Here is a 26673-nt window from a genome sequence, read left to right on the forward strand (position 1 = left end):
TAATTTAGCCCATTCAAAAATATTGAAGTCACTTACCAATGATAAATACACAGAAGCATTTCAAACAACAAAATCTAACTATTTGTGGGTTGCTTAAAAAAATGTAAACATAATAGTAAAACTGTAAGGTCTGTAAAACTGTCTGTTGGATCAAAAAGATTAAATTTTAAAAGAAGATTGTTACATTCTTAACGCATTAAAAATATCGTAAAACCACGTTTTTGTAAAGTTTATTTTTTCAGAGTTTCTCCGCATTTTTGAAATTGTCAAAAAGTAATAATTTGTAGTATTATCTAATTTTTTAATGCCAGTAAAAATTAATATTCTATATAAAGGAATTTGTAATACAAGAACCAAAACAAAAACATTAGAAAGATATACCGTGAAACAATGAAAGAAGTTTTGAACTTTCTTCTAAAAATATTTGACCAACAACTTTTAAAATAGTTTGTTTATTAAATTAACGCAAATTTTTTAATGTAAGGACTAGAATATGGAAGTCAACAATAATTGTAACTTTTGACAATAAAGTAATATCTGAAACTTTTCTCAAACGGGAAGACCAAAGAAAACTGTTTGCATTGAAAAGAATGCTTAATGCGTACAGAATATTCATGATAATACCTCAATGAGGAAGCATTTCACCCAACGTGGAGATCAATTTAATTTACTCAGTTTATTGTTCAATCAATACTTACCAAGTTAGAACTTCTTTTTTCACACAAATTTTGAGGTTTGAGATTTAGAAATTATAGCTGCTGCTTGAATTTGCAAATGTTTTTTCAACAATAAGAAATTTCTTAATCAATTTGAGTGCAAAACGCTTTTATTTTTATTTTAATGTTATGTTGAAAATCAAAACTGCAGTGTTTATGGAAACAAAATTGAAAAAAATGTTATAAACAACAATTTTATTTTACAATGCGTACCGTTGATTGGTTTATAATCCCATATCGTCAACGGCTCAAATTTTTCTAAATAAAGAGCCTGTCCATTAGCTATAATCGATGTTGATACTACTTGTAAAATACTGTAAAACTTATGGAACTTTTTACTATCTAAACCATTTGCAGCAATGTATTTAATAAAGTCACATGTTTAATGATCATAAATTTAATTCTAATTCAAATCCAATATACAGTAAATTCAAAAAAAATAAACAATAACAAACTTTAAAGTTTTATATAATTAATGAAATTTTTATATTAAATGTTGTCTGTTTATTAAATGTATTTATATATATTCAAAAAAAAATAATTATAAATTACTACATAATAAATTGCGTATTAGGACAAAAAGAAGTATAAACTTAGAAAGATAAAGATCACATTTTTAAAACAGTTGTTAGGTCACAGTTTTAAAGCAGTATTAGTGCACCTGTTAAAAGTCATTTGTTGCTCAATCAGCTAAAAAGCTCATTGAACAACAAATTATGTAAACTTTATGATTTCTTAACCCCAACTTTTTATACTCTCATTAATAGTTTGTAAATTCTATACAGACTTTGTCTAACAATACGCCTTTTAGATAAAAAAATATAGGGAAAACACAAGAACTTCAACCATTATTTGTGTAGACGCATACGCAAAAGACAAGCTAAAAACCCTCATCATCTTATTCAAATTGTTAGTAATATTAGACCATAGTTTTTGCCGTTGTTAAGTTGCTTTACAGTTTCTCCACATGCAAGCGTCGCATGTTGCATTATAATATAAGTTAATATCTCCACAATACATGTGGTAAGTTTCCTTGTCAACGCATGCGTAAAAGTAGCTTGTGTGAACTACATCTGCGTAATTTCCATCCTTTTCCATATTTTTGCAGAAATCTTTTACGTCTAGTTAAAAAAAAAAAATAGAAAAGAAAAATGTGTATTCCACTCAGCAAACAAAATGTATATAAAAAATTATTATTAATCTTAATCTAAGCTTAATCTAAACTTCCATATTAGAATGTTACTAAAGATTTTGAAAAATCAAATGCGAGTGAACACATGTAGTAATGTTAAGTAATGAGTTTTTTAATTATTTACAATGAAAATTCATTTTAAATAATGAAAATTCATAATATAAAATACACTTTACATTAAACTTACAATAAAGCATAACTTACATTAAATTACATAAATCAGTGTATACATTTGCAAATGACTTATACAATAAGTAAAAAACCCGAAAAAATACTTACAATCAGTTGTTGGAGCAGGTTTAGGAGATTCTGTTGTAAAGCAAATGTTTTCAGAATCTGCAATTACATATATACATACATATATATAATTATATATATATATATTTATATATATATATATTTATATATATATATATATATATATATATATATATATATATATATATATATATATATATATATATATATATATATATATATATATATATTCACTTATAACAAGATGTGACATTTTTTAAATAATTAAGAAATTTAAAAGATCTTTTTAATTTGAATTTGAATAGCTTTTTAAAGTCGCAAATTCAAGTTAAAGTGCTAATGCATTTTGTATATTGTATTATACTTTATAGATAAGTCTTATAGATAGTTATACTTTATAGATAAGTGTTATGTTTTTGAGATATAGCATTATACTTTATAGATACTTCATATGAGAGTTATACTTCGTATGTAAGTTTAGAAGCTTTTTTTTAGCTTTTTGTCAATTATCATTATGGTAAATTTTGCATAAATCATTCTATTTAATATATCCCAATGGTAATTAAATGCTGCTATTCACTTAATAATATTTAAAATTTAAATAAACAATCTTTTTCAACTTAATAAGGTATTTCTGAAGTTTTTGACTAAACGTGCATTATCTATAAATTTCGTCGTTTTTCATGCGCAACTTGCTTTTTGATGTAAGCTTTTTTCATTTTTTCGTTGTTTTTTTTTAAGACAATTTAAAATTTATGCAAGAAATTTATACATATGCATAGTCTGTATAGACTTAATTAATAAAAACTGCCTTTAACAAGCACTGTTAAATACGAGTAGAATTTGTGTTAAGACGTAATAATATGTTATTTAGACGTAATAATACATTATTTAGACGTCTAAAACACTTCTTGTGACCACTGGGATTAGCTTTTCAAAGGACACAAAAACATTTAATTTACAAAAAAATATAAATACACCTTTCAATATATAAACAACAGTAAAAAAGTAATAAAATATTTCATAAAAGGATCTTATAACTTTCTAAAGGTTCTGTCACTGTTGTGTGTGTGTGTGTGTGTGTGTGTGTGTGTGTGTGTGTGTGTGTGTGTGTGTGTGTGTGTAAATGCTATTAGAATAATTAAGATGTTACGTTTCTCTACTAAAATAATTTGCTAGCAACTAATTAACTTTAAAATTAATTCAATTTTTAACATTACCTAATAAATTGTATTCGCAAGACTGACATTTTTCTGAAAAATAGAGAGGAGGGTAGCAAACTCCACATCGAAAATCGAATCCATCAGCATTGTTTGATGCGTAACACGTTACAAATGAACCGGGATTTAATGGATTCCGAAATGATCCTTCACGGAATCCGCTACTAGTTTTACAAACATCTCCAGTACCTAAATAGCGATCGATATATATATATATATATATATATATATATATATATATATATATATATATATATATATATATATATATTATATATATATATATATATATATATATATATATATATATATATATTAGAGCGGTCAAAAAAATTTTTTTTTTAAGTAACCTCCCATTTTTATCCATCAACTAAAACAATAAAATTGAAAAGTGCAAAAAGTGAAAAGTTTGAGGTGATTTGAATCATTTTCAGAGGTTGCACAAGATCCTTAAACATTAGACAAGTATAGGTGTCTCTATTGAGGCTTCTTGTTTCGGCGTTAATAAATGGGATGTCTAGTACAGCCAGATTTATAAACAATAATATTTACGTTAAGACGTTTTGCCAGATTTGTAAAGAATAATGCTTTTGTAAAGATGGTTTTAATTTATTTTAAACAATAATGCTTCAATAAAATACAGCAGCAATATTTGTTTACTTAAAAATCAAATGGTTTATTTAAAAAACGATGAAATATATGTGTATAAAAATACATTTTATGGCATTTTTAATGTTTGTATTTTTGTTATATTTTGAATTATAGAAACAACCTTCAATGTTATTTTTATTGTTAAAAATATAAAAAAAATACAAACATTAAAAATGCAATGAAGCGCTATTTTTATTCTTCTATATTCTCAATGTTTTCAAAATGTTACATTGTTATGCTGTTTACAAACAATGTTACATTGTTTAACAAAGTAAACCTATTACTAATTGGTTTACTAAAAATTATCAGTTATATGAACATGTTATTTTTTTAAACATATGTACATTTCAATTCTTAACTACCCTCTGCAGTATGCTAGAAGGTTTATGATATAACTGTATGGTAGACAGCAATCAGGGTTTTATTTAAACAAAAAAACATTTTTTTGACAACACTAAGATGAGGTTATATTCAAGTTTTGTAAATGTTTTAAATATTTAGAGATTTTATTTAGTAGCCCAAAAATTATACAACTACTGTATGAATTGTTTATTGAGCTCTGTTAGTATAAAACAACTCAAACGTTCCTTCTAGTGTTAATATGCTTTCATTATTTTTTATTATGTTTTTATAAATATATTTGTTATTTTTATTTTCCTCATCTTTAATATGAAATAAAAATTGTTAAGCATATCGAAAGCTTGTAATTTCAATTTATCTCATTTTAAAAAAATGAATAAACGTTTCTCAACTAAATATAATATTTTACTATTTATGAATAATAAAAACAATTTTTAGAGCATGTGCTAAGTCACGATTGTGAAAATTAGCATAATAATAAATTTGTATATCAACAAAGTAGTGTATCAAATATGATGCATGTTTTGATTGAAGATTATATAGGAAATTATAAATGCAGTTTTCTTTAAAAACTGTAATGATTCCTGCTTTATTTTTGCTTACAACTGTTTTACTAATGTTTGTATCTAAAATAAAAAATTATGCATACATACTTATATAATATAATGTCTTTACATATGTTTTTATGTGCGTGTGTATATATATACAACCCTCGGAATTAGGGTCTGCATTCGGCAATGTCGACCTGAAAGTATTTGAGATCGGCAAAAAATTGCTGACCTCGTTTAAATGTTTTATGGTCAGACCTTTGTATCAAATAATTTTTGCCGAACTGATGCCAACCTCAAAAAGATTGAGGTTGGCATCAAAAAGAATGAGGAGGCAGAACTCCTAACTGGTCGTCAGAAAGTTTTGTTGAAAAAAAGTTTTAAATTAAAATGCAAGACCGGAATTTTTTTTTATGTTACTTGATAGACTGCCTGCCCCAACCAAATTCTCAGTCGATGTAGCAGCACTCCCTTGCGAGTCAGGCTATAAGATAGTCAATGTAGCAACACTCCGTGCATGATTTACAGTAAAAAAAATAAAAATAAAAACATTGTTTATATTATTAAAAACATTCAGAATGTTATAAAAACATTTACAATGTTTTTAAAAACATTCTGGTCAATTAAATTTGCGTTTTTGCGGTTTTTTTAACAAACGATTAATATGTAATTAAATTAGAGTTTTATTTGACAACACGCAAATGTTGGACGAAAGTCAAAAGTAATTAAAAGTGACGTGTTTGTTGTCATAAGAATCATTTTTTTCCTTCCGTACTACCAAACGCAACAATCTCTCTCTCTCTCTCTCTCTCTCTCTCTCTCTCTCCTCTCTCTCTCTCTCTCTCTCTCTCTCTCTCTCTCTCTCTATATATATATATATATATATATATATATATATATATATATATATATATATATCAATATATATATATATATATATATATATATATATATATATATATATCAATATATATATATATATATATATATATATATATATATATATATATATATATACATATATATATATATATATATATATATATATATATATATATATATATATATATATATATATATATATTATGTATATATATATATATATATATATATATATATATATATATTGATATATATATATATATATATATATATATTGATATATATATATATATATCAATATATATATACATATATATATATATATATCAATATATATATATATATATATATATATATATATATATATATATATATATATATATATATATATATATATATATATACATCAATATGTATATATATATCAATATATATATATATATATTCTTTCCAATGACATCGCAAAAGGCATTTATTTAACGGTGAAAAGGGAAAAAAGAGAAAAGGAAAAACAAAAGAAATTATTTTAAAGAATAAAAAAGTAAAAACGAACAATTACATTTAATAAAATAAAACAAATCAAAAGCAAAGTAACAAGTTAAAAGAAAAGATGTTCGAAAAATGTTTGAAATAATAATGAAAAGAACTAATTAAAACAAAAATGAATCGCTATAAATTTTCTACGCTATTCTGTTTCCGCTATGAGTAACAATTATAATTTATTTTATTTTGTAGAAGTTTTTGTGTTTGCCTTTTCGTTACGTAGTTTTTGTTTTCGTTTTGTACAAATTTTTTACACTATTCTGTTTCCGCTAAGAATAACAAATATAATTTTATTTATTTTGTATAAGTTTTTGTGCTTGCCTTTTCGTTTGCCTAAAATTTGTTGTTATTTGTGCTATTGTTGCTAATTATTTTTTTTGATGCTTGCTGTTGATATTACTTAAGTGTTTTCATATTTTTTTTGTCTTTTTATTTAATTTATTACTCCAATGACTAGTTTTTGACTATATGAGTGACACCTAACCTAATTTTGTAAACTATAAAAAATTTGTAATTTTCAATTTTTGGTTAAATAAATGGATATGTATGTTATATATATATATATATATATATATATATATATATATATATATATATATATATATATATATATATATATGTATATATATATATATATATATATATATATATATATATATATTTATATATATATATATATATATATATATATATATATATATATATATATATATATATATATATATATATTTAAACAACTTTAAAAAGTATTCTACACAATAGAGTGCTCAATGTTCTTAAAAGAACAGAGCAATTATATATTACTGTGTTTGATCAACGAAGATTCATCAGAAAAAAAAAAAAAAAAAAAAGAATCTCTGTAAATCAGTCAATGTATATACTGAAGCCTTTGACTATCTCTATATCAGTATAGATTCATAGTGTAAACACAAAAGTGTTCAATAGTATATATGTATGTATATATATATATATATATATATATATATATATATATATATATATATATATATAATATATATATATATATATATATATATATATGTATATAAATATGTTTAAATAAGTTAACAAAAATATTAAATACGTGACTGGGTAGTTATTGTTTATTTAAAAGGTTCTGCCATTATAACAACCAAACGCCATATTAGCATATGCCTTAGACTATTTATAATATATTAATAATAATAATAATTGTGTCATAGGCTATGACAGGGTTATTATAATAATAGTTGTATGTAATTTCGAAACAACATTGTATTGTATATACTGTGTATTTTTAGAATATCTTAGCAGTACAATACTCAAGATTTGCTTGTCAAAATAGACACTTTTGAAACAGCTAAGACTTTACTTGAGTTTTGACAATTGTATAGACTCTTTTAAAGCAGACAATACCATTTTTTCGTTTAGAAATGGTTTCGTCATCTACACATATTTTTCAAAAAGAAAAAAAATATTTAACACTGCAAAAAAGCTTCATGAAATCATGAATTCACCCACAAAAATTGCAACAATGAAAACTCCAGAATCAAAACACATTTGTTATGATGTACCTCTATGAAAATGTGTGTACATGTGCTTGTTAAATCAGGTTCCAATAGAAAATATTAGAATTTTGATCAAAAGGAATTGACACTTAAATATGTTGTAAATATTCCTGTTCCTTCCACATCTTCGCAGATCCCTCATTAGTTAGGGGTTATTTCTGATATCCAAGTAGCAGAACATAATTATTTCTCTTCTTCAGCTACATAAATTGAAATAAAAGAAGGTCTTATAGCATGTCTTATTTTTATAAGTTTATATGGCAAACTAACCACAGGGCCTTGGATGACTCGATTTTATTCAACAAAACAAGCAAACAAGGATAAACGTTCACACATGGAAATGGTAGGAATAAATGTTATAGTTCCTTTTGATTAAAATATCAATTTCTTTACTTTTTAAGCTTACAATAAATTAAAAATAGTTTTATATATGATAAGAAATATTTAATGTAACATGAAATAGTATAGTAGTATGAAATAGTACATTTCATTATAATGAAATAGTATGATATAGTATGAAATAGTAAAATAGTCCATTATAATGAAGTACTACTGTGATCAAAAAGTAAGGTGAATTTTTAATTTAAACTTCCGGCCTTATTCGAATCGTCCAATCTTTTTTATTTTTAAGTTGGTAGGAATGTCATTAACATTTGCGCCAAATTACATGTCAAACTCATAATTATTTTTTTTTGTTTACGCTTGTTTCTGAAGTACCAAAAGTGCATTCGGCGATTTTCACGATGTCTAATTTTGTTGAGCAAAGAAGTGCTATTAAATTTTGTTTGCGGAATGATATTTCTGCTGCTGAAACGTATCGAATGTTGCAAAAGGCCTTCGGTGAAGAGACTATTTCTCAAAAAAATGTTTACAAGTGGTACAAAGACTTCAAAGAAGGCCGAGAACGTGTTGATGACTTGGAACGCTCCGGACGACCATCGACTTCGATTGATGATCGCCACATCAACAAAATCAAAGAATTGGTGCTTGCAAATCGTCGGTTAACCATTCGAGACCTTGTTGACATGGTTGGAATATCATTTGGGTTGGTGCAAGCGATTTTGAAGGATCATTATGGCCTCATCAGACTCAAATCACGTTTGGTGCCGAAATTTCTCAATTTCTTTGAAAAAGAGCGTCGCGTTGAAACGTGTGAAGCAATGCTTTCTGACTATCAAGACGTCTACAAACAAATTATTACTGGCGATGAGACTTGGGTCTACGCATACGACCCTGAAACAACCGACCAATTGAGTGAGTACCGTGAAAAAGGCGAGCCGAGACCGAAGCAACCACGTCAAAGTCGCTCAAAAATCAAGGTCATGTTGACTGTTTTCTTTGATTATTGTGGTGTCGTACACTACGAATTCCTTCCAACTGGCCAAACTGTCAACAAAGAATATTATTTAAGCGTTATGCGACGTTTGCGTGAAGCTATTCGCAAAAAGAGACCGGAATTATGGGCCAATAACTCTTGGATTTTGCACCACGATAATGCGCCTTCGCACACAGCACTGGTTCTTCGTGAGTTTTTCGCCAAAAACTCTACCCATGTTGCTCCACAACCACCGTATTCGCCCGACTTAGCACCGTGTGACTTCTGGCTGTTCCCAAAGCTCAAGAGACCACTCCGGGGAAATCGTTTTGAGTCCATTGAAGAGATCCAACGTGAATCGGCACGCGCATTGAAGGCTATCCCTACCGAGGACTTTTCGGCATGCTTCGAAGACTGGAAAAAACGTTGGCAAAAGTGCATTGGGGCCGGGGGGGGGATTATTTTGAGGGGGACGATACAGATTTGGAAGAATAAATAAAGATTTTTCATTTTATAAAAAAATTCACCTTACTTTTTGATCACAGTAGTATACTATAATATAATATTACTATAATGTATATTATATAATATTAAAGAATATAACTTACAATTACTTATAATATTTTACATATTTTACAATTACTTATAATATTTTACAATTAATTATAATATTTTACAATTGCACATCCCACTCATGAAACTTTGTCTCAGCTGGCTTGAGCTTGTTAGAGATGACCCATTTCAAGTTATTTTATCAAAGGTTGACTGTTTTGGAGGTGAAATATCATCTCATGATGTTATTCTTGCTTCCCTAAGAAAAGAAAATCTTGACGAGTCTTCTATAAACGTTTCAAAATCATTACCATCAGGATTTTTGTTGTGCTCGAGAGATAACTGAAACAGTATTTAACAGGTAATCTAAGCGATGCTACCCCTGAAGTTTTACTGAGTGCTTTTTCAGCACCAGTGCATAATATGCATAGTGAAAGAGTTCTAGGTATGGTTGATGCTCAGAACAAAAGGGCTCCTAATGCAACAATAGGTTTTTTAGACAGTAAAAATCAAAATTAATAAAACAATGGAATGGCTGCTGGAAAAGAGTGAAGTTAAACAAAGAGCAATTGCAATGTTTGCTATAAAACAAGGATCTATTAGAAGGAAGTGTTTATCAACACGAAAAGAAGGTCTGAGAGATGCAGCAAATATGCATCAGCAAGAAACAGCTCAGAAAAGAGACAAATCTGAAAGAAAGAAAATGGAAAATCAATCAATGCAGATCTTAATGATGGTCTTGAACCTGTTGCTTTTTCTGTTCTTTCAGAGAAAATGAAAACTTTTGCGTTAGCCATGCTAAATAACGATTCTAACATTTTAGGGATCAATCACATTTGGGAGGTGGATGAAAAAGACATAATTTTTTGTGGTTCCATCATGTCTTTTTCTTTAAAAAAAACTTTTGTACATTGCTGATAGTGGTATAAGAAACATTTTAATCCAAGAATTTCTTACTGACATTGTTCTTGGAGATGTGAGTTTCCCAACTGTCTTATAGTATACCACTAAACATTTATATTAAGTATTTTTTGGCATTGTTTTTCATAATATATTATCTGTGATCTAGAAAAAGTGTTTCTTGACCTTTTAGAAGTTTTTTTTATTTTTATCTGTATTTTTATGGGTTTATTTATGTTTACAAATTTTAAGTTATTCATGGAAATGATTTCATAGAATATTTGGATCATCTTTAAAATACCTTTTTGTTTATTTGTTAAAAATAAGTAATTTCAAGTTTTATTTATTGTTAAATATGTTAACGGTGTATTCCAAATTAGTGGCCATCCACTAATTTGGAATACACCGGGGGGGGGGTGTTAAAGACAGCGAGTACAGCACGATTTGACTATCTCTTTTTTTCCTAAACTTGATTTTTTTTTTCTTATAAAAACTTGAATTGAAAATTTGAAATGAATTTCACGAGTGTAAAAAATCAAAATTATGATTTTTTACTGACTTCGGTCACAACTGTTTTTTATATTTCTTTATAAATAATTAAGACAGAAAAAGTTTTTTTTTATTAATGTTTTGAAATATTCATTGATATTCGTTGGTGAAGGAGGAGAGGGGTCATAAATAATGCGTATGTACGCAGAGAGAGAGAGAAGGGGGGGGGGGATCGTTAAAAGCATTCAGGTACGTAAAAGGGGAGAGGGAAAACTAAATCAGTAGTTTTACTACGTATGTACTTTATGGACGGCCCTTTATGTTAATGAAAATATGCAGAAACAGTGGCTAATATACGGGGAGTAAAAATTACTATGGCTTACGAATGGCACCACCTTCTCGGTGGTGCACTTCGTTAAGTAAGTTAGAAAATTATTTGTCTAATTTTTTAATGCCAGGAAAGTTTGCTAATATTTGTAGTATTTATTCTGAAACTTTTCTTTCGGAAATAAGTTATTGTTTTTTGAATTGATTTATATATTACTTTTAGAAAATAAATGTTACATTGGAATATTGCAAATGATATTTTGCTAAAAAAAGGTTTTAGTGGAAATTTTTCGTTTCTAATCTAATTTACTACCTCTCTCAAAATTTAAGAAGTTGGTTTGTAGACAGTGGTGTAGGAAGGTCGAAAAAGTAAGAGGACCAAAAATAAATTTAAGGGTGGCTAAAGCAGTCAGAACTTAAATTTGAATAGAGAAAAATGTGAATTTTGAGTTGGGGGAGGGGGCTAACGCATTCCACCCCCCTGTAATAAACCATAATAAGCACGTATACAATTTATTATTTTACAAAGAAAAACTTTAGCAGCATCTTATTCAAAAGGTTGTCTTCCTTTTTACTCTTTACTTCTGTTAAAGTTTGCTAGTAACTTGAACTAGGTCACTTTTTAAAAAGATTCAGTTATTCGAATTTGGTAAATCGAAGTAAACTCTTATTCGCCTCGGAGGTTCGAATAACCGGGCGTTTACAGTAATTGGTCTAGATATCTAGCTAATATTTGAAATTTTTTTTCCCCTATTGACCTTTTTAATAAACTGTATGTAACTTTTTTAAATTATAAAATAAACCATTATTAAACAATTTATTTGAAAATTTTATTATGCCGTAATTCGGTTGGTTTATCTTCAGTTTTAGATTTTGACTTCATTTTGAAATCGCATATTTTAAACGAGTTTTTTTTATTGTGTTTTATAAAAGCACGTTTTTAAGAAACGTTTATATCATTAACAAGTTTTATTTTGGTTCTTTAAAACCTTATAACTATTTTTCTTTTTTCGATATATTTACACAAGTGATATTTTTAGAATGATAATATCGAGCTTTATTTTTCTATTTAATTTTTTTAACATAAAATTTAGTTTGAAAATTTGATCAAAGTACATAACAAGTACTTATAGAGACTTGTCTGATGTTCAAGGATCTTTTGATCTGTTATCTTATGATCTGGTGTTTGAGGATTCTTTTGAAACCCAACATAATATACTTTTGAAAAAAATATTTATAGAAAATTTTAAATATAATAATTACTATATATAGAATATCAATTTAAAGTTTTTAGATAAAAAACTTGTGTTTTTACCAAAAATAAAAAAATACATTAATTTAATTGTTTTTTAAGAAGAATTTCTTCAGTTTGTATATTTATAACTTTTTAGTTATTTTAAAACAGTTATAAAAATACAAATTGAAGAAATAAGTTCATGCAATCAAGTTTAATAACTTTATTAAACTTGATTACATGAACTTGATAACTAGATTGTGTTGGTTTTAAATTTGTTTCTCTCACAATAATTGCAAAAAAGAACTATTTTGTTCTGTTTCTTTAAATCAAAAAAATTAAGTTAGATTAATTTTTGCTTTTTTCATAGTTATAACATTTAATGTCAGCAACCAAATCAGTAAAAAAACTAGTTACTTGACATTGCATTTAAAGTGATATTAACATATTTTGAATACACAATAGTGTACAAGACATTCTATGTATGACAAGACGTTACAAATCAGTAAAAAAAATAGTTACCTGACATCGCATTTAGTTCCACTTTTTTAATGCTGTTTTTAAAAATAAAATTTTGTAGTGTTATTTCTCCGTTTTATCCATATCGTTTTATTTTTGAGAGTCATTCGAGTAGTCTAAGAACCTGTGACCACCAAACCTACGTTATTTTATAAAGGCTGAACAATTTTTAGCGTATGCTTCCAATATAAGTAGAAACGATGGTCAACTTTGTACTTTAGATCATGATGGCTTTGGCTGTAAACAGATGCCAAAGGTGTTTAAAATACAAGCTAAATTACGTCAAACTATGTAGCATAATTTTCTTATAAGCTTCTTCGGAGTAGTATTAGAAATCATGCCATTTATTGCTAAACACTCATGATGGTGGTAACCCCTTGCCAGACACCCTTAAACTTCAAAAAATTGTAACTTACATTATAGTACAAAAGTGGAAATTTATACATTTTACTTGGATAATTCTTAGAATATGTGTCCTCGTTAACCAGACACTTTTTGCAGTTCTAACCCCTAGCTAAACAAGCATATATGTTAGCAATATTGTTAGTTTTATATCTTAAAACGTTAAATCAAAAATCTTATTGTTTACGTAATTTAATTAAAAACATTTTCTGTTTTAATACGTCAAAAAAGTGTTGGTTTCTATTAGCATTTATTAACAGTTAGAATTTAAGATAAAAATTGTAATAAAAATGAATTCAAAAAGTCGCTTTAATAGCTATTTTGTTCAAAATAAAAATAAAAAAATTGCAACAACCGTAATTATTGCAGAAGAATATTTTTTGAACATATTCTTTTACAATTTATAACTCAATGTATGAATAATTCAATGCATTAATCACTATTTAATTCAGTCAAAGTGTGTCACTATAAAAATGTTCAAATTAATACAATTAATAATATAAACTAAAGTATTGACTTATTAATAAAAAGTTAGTTTGTAGAAACAGCAAAAATAAAAACTAAATAATTAATTTAAAAAAAATTTTAAACTCAGTCTTTTTAATCTTTCCTCACAAAGTAGCTTAGAGTATCCCGGACTTTTGTTGCTCTCGTTTTATTCTTTCAAGATGAGGGCGTGCTAACGAAACATAAAAACTAAACTATATCAACGGTTAAAAATAAAAATATGTGTCCAATAAGACCTAAAATTCTATTTGCTTTAGAAACGTAAGCAGATATGTGGTAATCATTTTTTTGATCGTTTTTTTAACATAACACCTAGGTTGTTTTCACATTCTACAATACTCAATTGATAATGAGAAATGTAAAAATTTTTAACATTTTTTAAAGTTTTGTTCTTTTTGACATCCGTAAATTTACGTTTTTCTATGTTCAATTGCATTCCAGTCATCGCACCAATTAAAAAAAAAATTTATTTCATCCTGTAGTCATTACAACTCTTATCACCGATTATTTTGAAGTTTATCTGAAAGATCGTTGATGAAGATTAAAAGTAAAATTGATCTTTGTGTTACACCACTTGAAACACTAATTCATGTAGAAGCAATAGAAATGTAGAAGCAATAGAAATGTAGAAGCAATAGAAATGTAGAAGCAATATTCAAAACACTAATTCATGTAGAAGCAATAGAACAACTCTTTGCCTTTTGTTTCATAAAAAAGACTCAACCCATTTAAGAACTAAAGCCTTTGCAGACATTTCAATTTTGATATAGCGTACATTTCAATTTTGAAATTGCGTACATTTCAATTTTCAGTATAAGTTTTCTATGACGAACTTTGTCAAATGCCTTAAAAAATCAGTAAAGGGGATTCTATAGACTATTCTTGATTCATCTATATTATTGCTAAAATAGCATCGAACCAAAACAATAAAACCAAATGTTCACCACTTCTAGTGTATTTTATATATATTGAACAGCCAAAATCAAAACACGTCTCTCCGCTAGCGGAAGTCAAAAAAAGTTCTTTTTAAATTTAAATGCTCACAGCATGTCAGTGATGAACAACACTGCTGGTTTTTGATCAATGAATGACATCCAAAAAAGACATTTTAACAGTTAAACAACTGAACGAATCCATAAAAAACTTTATCAAACTAACAAAAAAAAGTCGCAAAAAGTATATTCTTGTTAAAGCTTTTTTTTTTCAGTGTTTTGTAAACACAAGTTTGTGAAGATTTTTACCTCATTACTTTAAATAAATATAGCAAAAAAGTATTTTTTTTTATCATGAAAATAAGAATGACGCCCATATCTTAAAAATGACGCCTATTTTTTAAAATGACGCCCATTTTTTAGAAACATGAACATTCAGCTTATAACCTAAACTGGGATTGTTCTCTTAATAAAGGAGGTCATTGTCTGTATGTATGCTTTGGCATATTCATATAACATCTGAACGAAATAAATTTAAAATGAGTGAAAACGAAACTATATTTTCATCTTGTATTTTAAAACGCTAATTGGTTTTTTTAAATATCATTAACGCAGTTTTATACGCATAAGTTTACTTTTTGTGTTACCAAGGTTTCGGTTATTCATAAGGAATGTGCTTCAGGTATAACTTTTTTAGGTTTGTTTGTTGCAACGCGCATTTATTTTGTGTTACTTTAGTTAGATCAGTTAGTAGTTTTTAAAATTTTATAAAATTATAGGTATAAATTGCATAATAAGTCATTTTGTCTCGTTACCGGGGCAAGATGACTTATTATGCACCTTTATTTCAAATTATACCTTTGTTTCAATTATATATTTGTTATGTAATTTATACCTTTATTTCATTTATATATTTATTTCAAACTTTTTGAATTGCAAACTAAAGGCTCATGCAGGCAATGAATAATTAAGATAATATAAACAAACTGATAAAGTATTAGAGCTTCATGTCAAGTTTTGCAATAATTCCGGCCTTTCAAAACGTTCGCCATCTTGTCCCGTATTCCCCTACTATGTTTTGATTCCTGTGTGCCTCAAAACAGAAATAGCCACCTGTCTATTGCCTCAGATAAAAAAGAAGAAGAAAACAGAGCCGTACGTATGGAGCTGTTCTCTTGATTTTGTTAAACTTACTTTTTTGTTAGCATTAAAAATGGCAAATCAAATCAAAGGTAATCAGTTTTTATCAGTAATCTTAAAACAAAGTTGTGTAATCAAAGATTTCTATTAGTAGTTTTCTACGCCAAAATATTCATATGAAAGACTTATTTAAGTTATGCTTTTTTACAAAAAAAAGGAGTTAGTACAAAATAACAATGTTTTATAAAAAAAAGTGTGTATTACATTGTTTTATCTCCAAGTCAGGATGTAGTAATTCAGAAAGCTGCATAATAAATGTGTTTAAATAACTACTACCAAGCTTTGTTTTGAACTTGTTTTGTTTACATTTTTTATAATATGTGATATCAGGGTTCATTTTAAGCTTTGAATTTGATTTTCTTAGTTTAGAAAAACATGGTTATATAAAAATTCTGATTTTTAGATATAAAATTTATTTTTATATTAATAAACTAAAACGCTCAGAAATCGTTAAAAGTAAAAAAACTATATATAATTTTAAATTTAGTAACAAGTAGTTTACTTACAAGCAGGTGTTGGTATAGGTGTACCTGTTGGCTGTGGCTTTGGACAATCAGGACAGTTAGTATTACCTGAGCAACAAATGATCAACAAAAATATATAAAAATTTAAAATTTTTTGAATGTAACATCGAACCTTTTTAAGCTCTGCATGTGCTTTTTAAGAGAAACGTTAAAAAAATATCTTACAATTGATCATTGCCATGGCAACAAATAAAACTAAAACAAAAGATATTTTCTCCATTTTTTTACAAGTTTTTATATAGTTTATTTTAAATGTTTTGTGTTATTTTCATTGGGATAACCTATCAAAGTACCAAAAAACCGATTTAAGTTATGTAAAAAACTATAATGCTATAATTAGCAATAATTATATTTTACTAAACTTTAGAACTGTTGTTACGTAACAGTTTTCCTTTATTTACAAAAAAAAAAAAAAAAATGTACTGTATTGATTAAGAAACGTTTTATATTGCAGTAATAATTGAGATTATGAAACTGAAAATAATGACAGGAAATAATAAATAACATACAATTACAAATGTAACCAAGATTACTGAGAGGTGTAAGAAAGGTGAAAGGCTTTTCTTACGTAAACTATATATTTTGAATATGTTTATAAATTATTACAAAATTTGAATAAGTATAGCTCAAGATATTTATATTAAGATATTAAAAAATAAATTCTTTGTTATCAGGATAAGTTATTTTAAACACTCATTTAAACAATATAGTTTATCAGATAACTTTGGACACTCAGCATGATATAAAAAAAATGACTTTGATACAACTTAAGTTTGACGTCTGAAACTCACAGAAGTTGTGAAGCAATTTTTAAGACATCTAGAAACAGCCACTACGTTTAAAATTATTTTTTGACTTTATCAAAATAGAATTAAGACATCATTTTTGGCAAATATTGTCTTAATTTTATTTTGATAAAGATTTATTAAAAAGTATTTTTATTTAATTATTATATCTAAAAAAAAACTGATATCGGGCGAGAGAATTTTTTAATAATAATTGAACTTAATTTTTTCTAGCAAGGAAATTAAGAAAATTTTCCTTTATAAACTTTACCTTGAAAGGTTTTTTAATTACAACACCATTATGAATCATTATGAATTATTTAGTTATAAATAATATAATATTATATAAAACTATAAATTACTTGATTATTCAGTTATAAATCTTAAAAGCAATGAATTAAAATGATTTTTCAAGTTAAAATAGACAATATATAATTATAAAAATAAAATGTGTTTCAATTTTTTTTTTTAAGTTTTTAAAATGTTTTTAAAAAGTTTATAAAAAAGTTAGCAAAAGTTTTAGCTTTCTCAAAATTAGTGATGTGTGATGTCTGGTTGATAATAACTGAAAAAAATTAAAAGACCTTGATTTTTATTTACAATGAAATACCACGGTTATTTAACTAATGTGTTAATAATAAAGCTAACACATAGAACGGGCTGAAATTTATCAAATAATGATTCGGTAAACTTGCAATCGTGCCACTTAAGCGTCCGTTAATGTCTGATAGTGTCATTATTATGGTAAACTTTGGTTTACTTGGTAAACTTGGTTTCTTTCAAATTTCAGTTTCATTATATACAAATAATTTTAAATATCGAAATGAAAAAGAGTGAACGAAAAAGTAGCATAATAGAGTATTATCATAGTTACACATATGATAATCTAATTTATGACAATATGTAGGGGAACCTGTTGTACCTTTGACCACGTTATACCTTAGGTCACTCTACTCTGTCGGCTTACTATTACTAAAAAAAAAAACGCAATGTGCCATTTGAAATAATAGTCCATAACGACTCTTCATACCGTAAAACATCATACTTGGGATAGATGGTATCGATCCACAAGTAATTATAAGTTTTTGCTCTTAAAAAATAAATATTTGTGTTAATCTTATTCTGATTTTAAAAATGTTATAAATTGTTGCTTGATTCATCTAATACATTATAAATATTACCCAACATCATTTTTTTGTTCTGGAAAAGTTTGGATAATTATGTCTGACCGTATATGAGGATTAAGACGATAATTGTTAAAGAAACATGTAATCTTGTGTACCTTTGACCTGACTAGGAGGTTGTACCTTTGACCAAAAAAACTTAAGAAATTATGTGACTTTATCTAATTGTTATAATAACTTTATTTAAAAAGATTAGTAATACTATTAGTAATATCGTAACTTCGATACACAAGTCTTTGCAAGATTGTAAGAATTGATTTTTCTAATTTTTTTTTAGACAATTAGGATTGATTACAAAATAGTTAGATTTGTTTTTTTATTGATATAAGGTAGGCCAGAAGTTGTTATATAATACATAGCAACCTAATATGTTAAAGAGGTTCAAACATTGCATGATTTTTTAACATTAACATTTTGGTCAAAACGTACGTGTTGTACCTTTGATTAATTGACTTCTTTTTTTAAAACGCCGGAAAAAGATACTTTTTGGTGAAAAAAGAAAAAAAAGTCCTTAGTATAATTTTTAAGCAAAATATTAGAGAATATTATATAGTTTAAATGGTTTAAATTTACTTGATAGACTACGCAAAAAACGCCTTAAAGCAAAAAGTGGTCTAAGGTACAACAGGTTCCCCTAAATTAAAGCAACACGTAAACTACCTATACAAGACTCCGTTCCTTTTAGATATTTTTGAAAAAATATAGTCAATATATGCTTTCTTTATACCTCTGTTTTACTAATGCCATTCTTTTTTCACTGCTGTTCTAATGTTTGGTTTGACATTGTCAAAGCATTTGTTAAATTTAAAGTTTTACGCATGTAAGTTGAAACTTTGGAAAACATTTTTGTTTTAATATCTAAAAAAAATATCTGCTTTAAATATTTTGTAATCAAATAACTGCAACTTAGGTGGTTCCGCTGGATGCTGTTTAAAATATTCGCAAACCTAATCATTTCGATAACAGAATATGGCCACAAGGTCAACAACGTTTACTTGTGTTTTTATCAATCATTTGATTAACAATCGACTGCAATAGACATACTTTTGCCCTAAAGTTGTACTGAGCGTCGATCGAAGTTGTTATTCCTTATTTAGATTTTTTAGAGATAATTAAATACACTCGTTCATATAACTTTCCGACACACTCGTTCATATAACTTTCAGACACACTCGTTCATATAACTTTCAGACACACTCGTTCATATAACTTTCAGACACACTCGTTCATATAACTTTCCGACACTATTGAAGTAACACAACTTTATGATCAAACGAAATTAAATGTAAAGCAAAACTATACAAATGCAATATAGTAAGTTAACTGAAAACAATTTTGTGAAAAATATTTAGGATATTTCTTGCAAGTGCATAGGATAACTTGTAATCTAGAGATTCATACATTGGAACGCAAAAAGAAAGGACGTTTTTGCATTTTCGTTGCCTTTCCAAATATGGAAAGAAAACGAAAATGTGGTAGTTTGCTTACATAAACTCGCAGTTTACGCAGATAGCTGCGTTTACGCACGTATTTAGTACGCAATTTACGCATTTAAATGTGTTTACGCAGGCATCTAATTAACACCTTACGTAATCTATTTTTAATAAAATAATTAATTTATCTCTTTATGAGATAACGTAAACTAATCCTAAGTTACTTTTCTTTTTTATGTGCAAATTTTTTTTTTTATTATTGAAATTATTGTTGTTATTAAATTTGATGCGTTATATAGAGTAAAAGTGGTTATAATGAAATAGAGGATGAATAAAATACCGGTTTTTGCATTTAATCTGGCGTTTTTTTGCATCATTTTTATAATGCACGTTATAATTCGTTTAACTTATTTGTAATAAAAAATCTTATATTCTATTTAAAATTAAATTAAGATGTGTAAAAAATAGTATAATCCATTAGCAATATATATATATATATATATATATATATATATATATATATATATATATATATATATATATATATATATATATATATATATATATATATATATATATATATATATATATATATATATATATATATATATATATATACATATATATATAACATATATGTTCGGAAAAACAAATTTTTAACAATTACAATTTTTATTCTCCATTAATGTCATCTCCAATAATACATTGCGTAAAAAGTTATTCGCAATGTCTCATGTAGTTTGAAAGATTACGTTAATTAATAATGCTCACAACTGTTCCTTATTTGTTCTAATAAATCGTTATTTCCAATGCACAATGGGATAAAATGCACATAAAATCTAGTTTTTTGTGCCAAAATTATTTTCATAGATGTTTTTTTTTTTAGAATAGCTATATTTATATATAAAATGCATAAATAAAGTAACAAACATGTAGTTATTAATATTGCGTTCCGTATTTTTCACCAATTTATAATAAATAATATTCCGTATTTTTCACCAATTTATAAGTAAAATGATATTCCGTATTTTTCACCAATTTATAATAAATTGGGGAAAAATACGGAATATTTTTAATGGACAAGACAACTTTTATTAGTTTAAACATCAAAAATATTCTTTTTCAATGCATGTATTTGTCATAAAATAATGTTTTTATATTTATATTTACAGAACTTATATATTATAACAGTAATGAAAGTTTTTGTAGGTATTCTTTGTGCACAAAGCATCTTTTTTACATGTTCAGTATTTCTGATCAACTGACCATTAACCGAAGACCAATTTTTTGTTAAAACTTTTTTTATTGCAAAAAGTAGCAAAATATTTATGATGCATGGCTATTTACATACATTTAGCATTAGGTTTACATAATCAAATGTTTGGAGGATATTGGAGGATAGTTTATCTAATACCTAATAGTAAAGGTTAGAAGCAAAAAAAATATTGACAACTGTCTGTTTTTGATGCATAAAAACTAATGATTACACTTACGTTAAACTGTTTTTACAAGTCTGAGCAAAAAAAACATTTTTAATTAAAATAAATTATTTTAAAATAAAAGTCAATAAAGTTAATTTAAAACAATAGTAGCGTAAGAAAGTTGATAAATAAAAAATGCAAAATAGCGTTTTGGAACACTTGTCAAGTTCTCGTGTAAATAGCCGCATAAAATAACGCTTAAGTTAATATATTTAATGTTTTTTAACCAGATATTTCCTCTGATGAACATGCCTTCACCATTATGACAAATTTTTACCGTGCAATGCCGACATTGGTTTTTGGTATTTTAGCACACTCTGTCGCACTGTGCGATGGGAGCTATTTGTCCTCTTTTCGTATTCCTAATTTTCGAAAATATTTTTTAACAAGGATTTAGAAAAGGTAATTATAGGGGAAAAAGTGCACATAGAGATAAATATCATAAAAGTTTGACAATGAATGATGAAAGTTAACGTTTTCCTTCACCAAAGTAAATTTTTCTTCCTCCCCCAAAATACTTTTAAGTTTAGTAAAGAACTTTTTGAAGATATCTGCCATCACCCCTACACCAAATATTGCTTCACTGTGGTCTATGTTTAAACATAGTCCACAGTGAAGCAATATCATGGTAAAGTGACGGCCACTTGGGGTTGTTACTCGGAGACTGTATCCATGGTCTCTTATAATATGAAGATTGAACGGACTTTCATCAATATAAATGATATTTTTGTAACGTTGTTGCAATCTAAAGTTTAAATACCATGAAAAATCTGCTTTTCGTTCTTCTTTTATCTCTGCGGTATTGCGTCTTTTACTAATGGGACCTAAAATTTTAAATGTACAACTCAATTTTTTTAACCATCACCATAATGTAGAAACATTGAAATAAATTTCCAATTCTACCTTCATCTCCTGTAAATTATAGTTTCTGTTATCTCCAATTAACTCATGCAGTTTATCTCTTATTACCTCAGTATAACCTGACCGTCGAAAATCACCTTTTACAACAGAATTGATATTATCTGTTGATAAATATTGAATGACCAGACGTCGTAGCGAAATTTCGCTTCTGTGCGAAAGTTCCGATACTTCTTTTACACTATTCCATTTATTAACAACAAGATTAATGATCAAGTTTCTTACTTCATTATTAATTTCTGTGAATTATCTTATTTCTGTGCGTTATTTATTTTAGAGTTTTAAAAAATTAAAGAGAAAACGGACTTAAATTGTATATAAGGATGTTAAATGAGGTGAAGCAATAAAAGTAAAACCATTTGTTATGATAAAAATAAACCTCCAGATTAAATGCAAAAACCGGTAGTTATGACAATAGGTCTAATAAATATAACAATTTTTCTTCCACAAAATGTTTCGATTATACAATAATAATTTTTAGGTATAAAACTGTTAAATACAAAAACTATTTTATATATAGTGAAACAAACATTAATTTTATTTGTCAGTCAAACTAAAGAAAACATAAAAGGTATGAACCTACGCCATAGAATAAAGGAAAATATAGTTAATTAGTGTAATAATACGTCATAGAGTAATAGAATATGTCGATTAGAGCTGGAGGGATAGAATATGTCGATTAGAGGTGGAGGGATAGAATATGTCGATTAGAGGTGGAGGGATAGAATATGTCGATTAGAGGTGGAGGGCGTGTAATTAAAAAACTGCTTATTAAGTTCATGTTTTCCCCACATAATATGTAACGCTTATTTAATTTTTAATTTATGCAAAGTTTGGGCGTAATACTAAAACAACTAGTTTTTGAATGAACACGTCGATTTATTAATTTTAAATGTTCCTCGATTATTTAACTCAAATGTCGAGTGATTTGACCCATTTATGTTATAACATTGTTTATTCTTTTACTTCCTACTTATGAAAAAACATTTAGTTTTAAAAAATGGTCTCGGAAGTGAAACTTCCTGACATTGAATTTACGAAGTGAAATTTCCTGGCTTTGAAAAACGAATCCTTGGATAGAGTAAAAGCAGGCAAATTTATTGAATGAGATAATAATATTCAATTAAATATTTTGCAAATATTTTTGAAATTGAATATTTTGCAAATATTTTTGAAATTAAATATTTTACAATTATTTTTTGATCATGTTGTGAAGAATCTTTTCTTTGTAAGATGATATAAAATTTTAATAAGAAGCAAATCATTTTTTTTCTACCAATGGTCAAATTTTCAGTCGCGAAATAATTTAAAAGAAAAAAAATAAAAAAAAGGCATGAAACGCCTGGAAATGAAGTTTGCTGGATTTGAGTTTAAAACATACCCTTCTATAACTTTTTACGTCGGTCATTATTTGTTAATTCAATGTTTATCAATTAAATATCCATCAGGTTCTATCATATTTATGTTAAAAATTATTAAAAATATATCTCTTAAAATATATTACCCACTATTTTAAATAAATTTGAATAGATATCTAACCAGATTTTCAAATAACAGTTATACTCAACTCAAAAGTTATTTTGCGGCGACTGAATTTTCAATTCTACTAGATGGCCGAAATCATGGAATAAAATTTTTAACTAATGAACTTAAAACAACTGCTACGCTTAATGAGTTTAAGAACAAATTGAAGCAAAAACTATTGATGAACAACGTAGCGCTCAGCTTTTTCTGAAGTTTTAATATTTACTACTGTAAGACTTACCCAACAATTAGAGGTTTTTTCATTATCGGCTTGACGATCGATATTGACGGCTTGACGATAGATAAGGATTGTGCCACTTGTTACTGCTTCAACTCTTTTTTTTATTATTATTATTATATTTTTTATATAAAAAAATTATTTATAAGAATTATTCACATATTTCAAGGTATATGGGGTCGTCCATAAAGTACGTACGCTTTTTTTTGGTTTTCCCTCCCCCCCCCCCCCCCACACACATACACACATTTTGCAATACGCTTTTTTGAGTACCCTCTACCTCCCTAAAAGTACCTATGCTTTTAACCTATTTATCTAACAATTTATGATATTTTTTTAAATTTAGTATCTCCTTTCTTTTATAATTGACCCACTACCCTCCCATCTCATATACGCCATTTGCAGACCCCTCTTTCCCTCCGAGCGTACGTACTTTATGGACGATCCCTTTGCTGGTGTAAAAGGAAAGCTTTAGGATTATGCGTATTTACTTGCATGCTTTTTAGTAATTTATTTCTTTGAACTAATTAATTTTTCTTTCTTTTTTTTTTTAATTTTTCTTAATCAATACAAAAACAAAAAGTTAAAGACTTTAATACCGATTATTTTTATTTAATAAAGTCTTTAGAAAAGCGTTTTATATATATATATTTTTTTGTAGTTATTTTAGGTGCCCCCAGAAGTCCTTACGGTCTTATCACAGAGCACCGCGGGAGAGCATTTAACGGGAAGTTTACGCCTCCTTACGTACCAATGTCGCTTGTTGGGCTAAAGCTGGCGTCGAACTTCGGACCTCTTGATTCTGAGCCAGAACTCTAACCACTGCGCCACGGCTGCTCATATTTTATAGTGTTACGTTTTTTAATTTTTGTTGTTTTATATTTACGGTAAAGACTAATGGGCTTGGTGATAAGACCAATTATGTACTCTTCATGCCCCTGCTATTTGTACTTATATTATGTTTTACGACTTGAATATTTATATGGCAAAAAAAAACAATATGGTTGTGATCAATAGTATTAATTTACTTAAATGTCTATTAAAATGACTAAAGTAAACTGGGATTTTTCAAAGTAATGCATCGAGTGAGTTGGACTTTTGCCCAGCGGTAAATCAACTAGCAACTAGCTGGCAATATTCGTAACAATAAATAAAGCCTTTTGGCTACGAGAATTACTAGCTACTTAAGGTAGCAACTAACTAGTAACAATTCGTAACGATTAAGACAGTGACTTGGCCACGAAAATCACTAACTAGAAAAGCTAACAATTAGCTTGCAAAAATTTACATTCTTATTTTTATATATTACTTATTCAAATTTTTACCGTATACTGTACTATTATTACTATATATTATTAGTATCTTACATACTTACTACAGTCGCAGAAGAGTTTGTAAATTAACTAGCACAACATGCGTAATTGAAAATCAACGCCAGACTTCTATTTATACTGCCTGAAGTATTATCATTTTTTGCTTTTTTGTTATATATTTTCTTAATTTTTATTATTTGGTCATAGTAGCATAGTAGTTATAGAACCATCGTTATGTAGTAGCTAACGACAAAGCTACGATATTAAACTATCGATATATCGTAATTGCTACAATATTTAATTATCAACTAGCTTTATATTTGTCCCTATGCGGTAGTTAGCTACATGCCTACGAATGTAGGTCGCTCGATCTGTAGCTATCGATATGTCGTAATAATATTGCGAACAACAAAGCTGCGTTGTGATCTGTAGTTAGTCGATATGCCATCCGTTAACTACAGATCGACGCATTCGTTTGACAAAGTTCTAACTGATATTTTTTTAAACTAGGAGAATAGCAAATAAATCTTTTTTTTTCTTTTTTTTTTTTTAATATCTAAATAAAAACACTAATATGTTTACTTTTTATTTATTTATCATGGCTCCCACATATAAATTATATGCAATCAAAAATTAGTAAAACCATTAGTATTATGTATTGAATTCCCTATACATAAATTCACAAAGTCTAAAGCTAGTGTACTTCTGCTTAATTCATTGCTACATTACTTATGCAAATATCACGTGGGCAAGTTGTCAACCAACAAAACTTAAAAAAATTCTTTGCTTACAAAAACATGCTTGTAGAATTATATACAATTAAAAAAGGAGAACCACACTTAACTTTTAATGATGGATATGAAAATGATGAACACATATTAGATAAATATTTACCAACACCTAAACTTTATGTATAAGTATACCAATAAACTAACTCCTGAAATCTCTATAAGTAAAAAAAGTTCATTTTAAAGTTCAA

The 26673-nt window shown here is 27.0% G+C and overlaps 1 protein-coding gene across 1 annotated transcript; it reads right to left on the bottom strand.

The window, feature by feature from the left end:
- Positions 1-1097: 1097 nt before the first annotated feature.
- Positions 1098-17131, bottom strand: LOC124811074 (uncharacterized). Its single transcript, XM_065804734.1, has 5 exons — positions 16984-17131; positions 16801-16866; positions 3387-3575; positions 2188-2244; positions 1098-1837 (listed from the first exon to the last, which is right to left on the bottom strand). Exons 1-5 carry the CDS (start codon positions 17036-17038, stop codon positions 1659-1661), a joined length of 546 nt encoding a protein of 181 aa, XP_065660806.1. The 5' UTR covers positions 17039-17131; the 3' UTR covers positions 1098-1658.
- Between the last annotated feature and the right edge of the window lie 9542 nt (positions 17132-26673).

The sequence above is a fragment of the Hydra vulgaris genome, chromosome 09 (assembly GCF_038396675.1).
Source record: "Hydra vulgaris chromosome 09, alternate assembly HydraT2T_AEP".
Lineage (NCBI taxonomy): Eukaryota > Metazoa > Cnidaria > Hydrozoa > Anthoathecata > Hydridae > Hydra > Hydra vulgaris.

Excerpts from the sequence above, each read along its gene's own strand:
- LOC124811074 (XM_065804734.1), bottom strand. The coding sequence starts at position 17,038 with ATGGAGAAAATATCTTTTGTTTTAGTTTTATTTGTTGCCATGGCAATG. Across the intron at positions 16,867-16,983 it reads TGCCATGGCAATGATCAATT|GTAATACTAACTGTCCTGAT; the intron begins GTAAGATATTTT and ends TTTGTTGCTCAG. Across the intron at positions 3,576-16,800 it reads ACCTATACCAACACCTGCTT|GTACTGGAGATGTTTGTAAA; the intron begins GTAAGTAAACTA and ends ATCGCTATTTAG.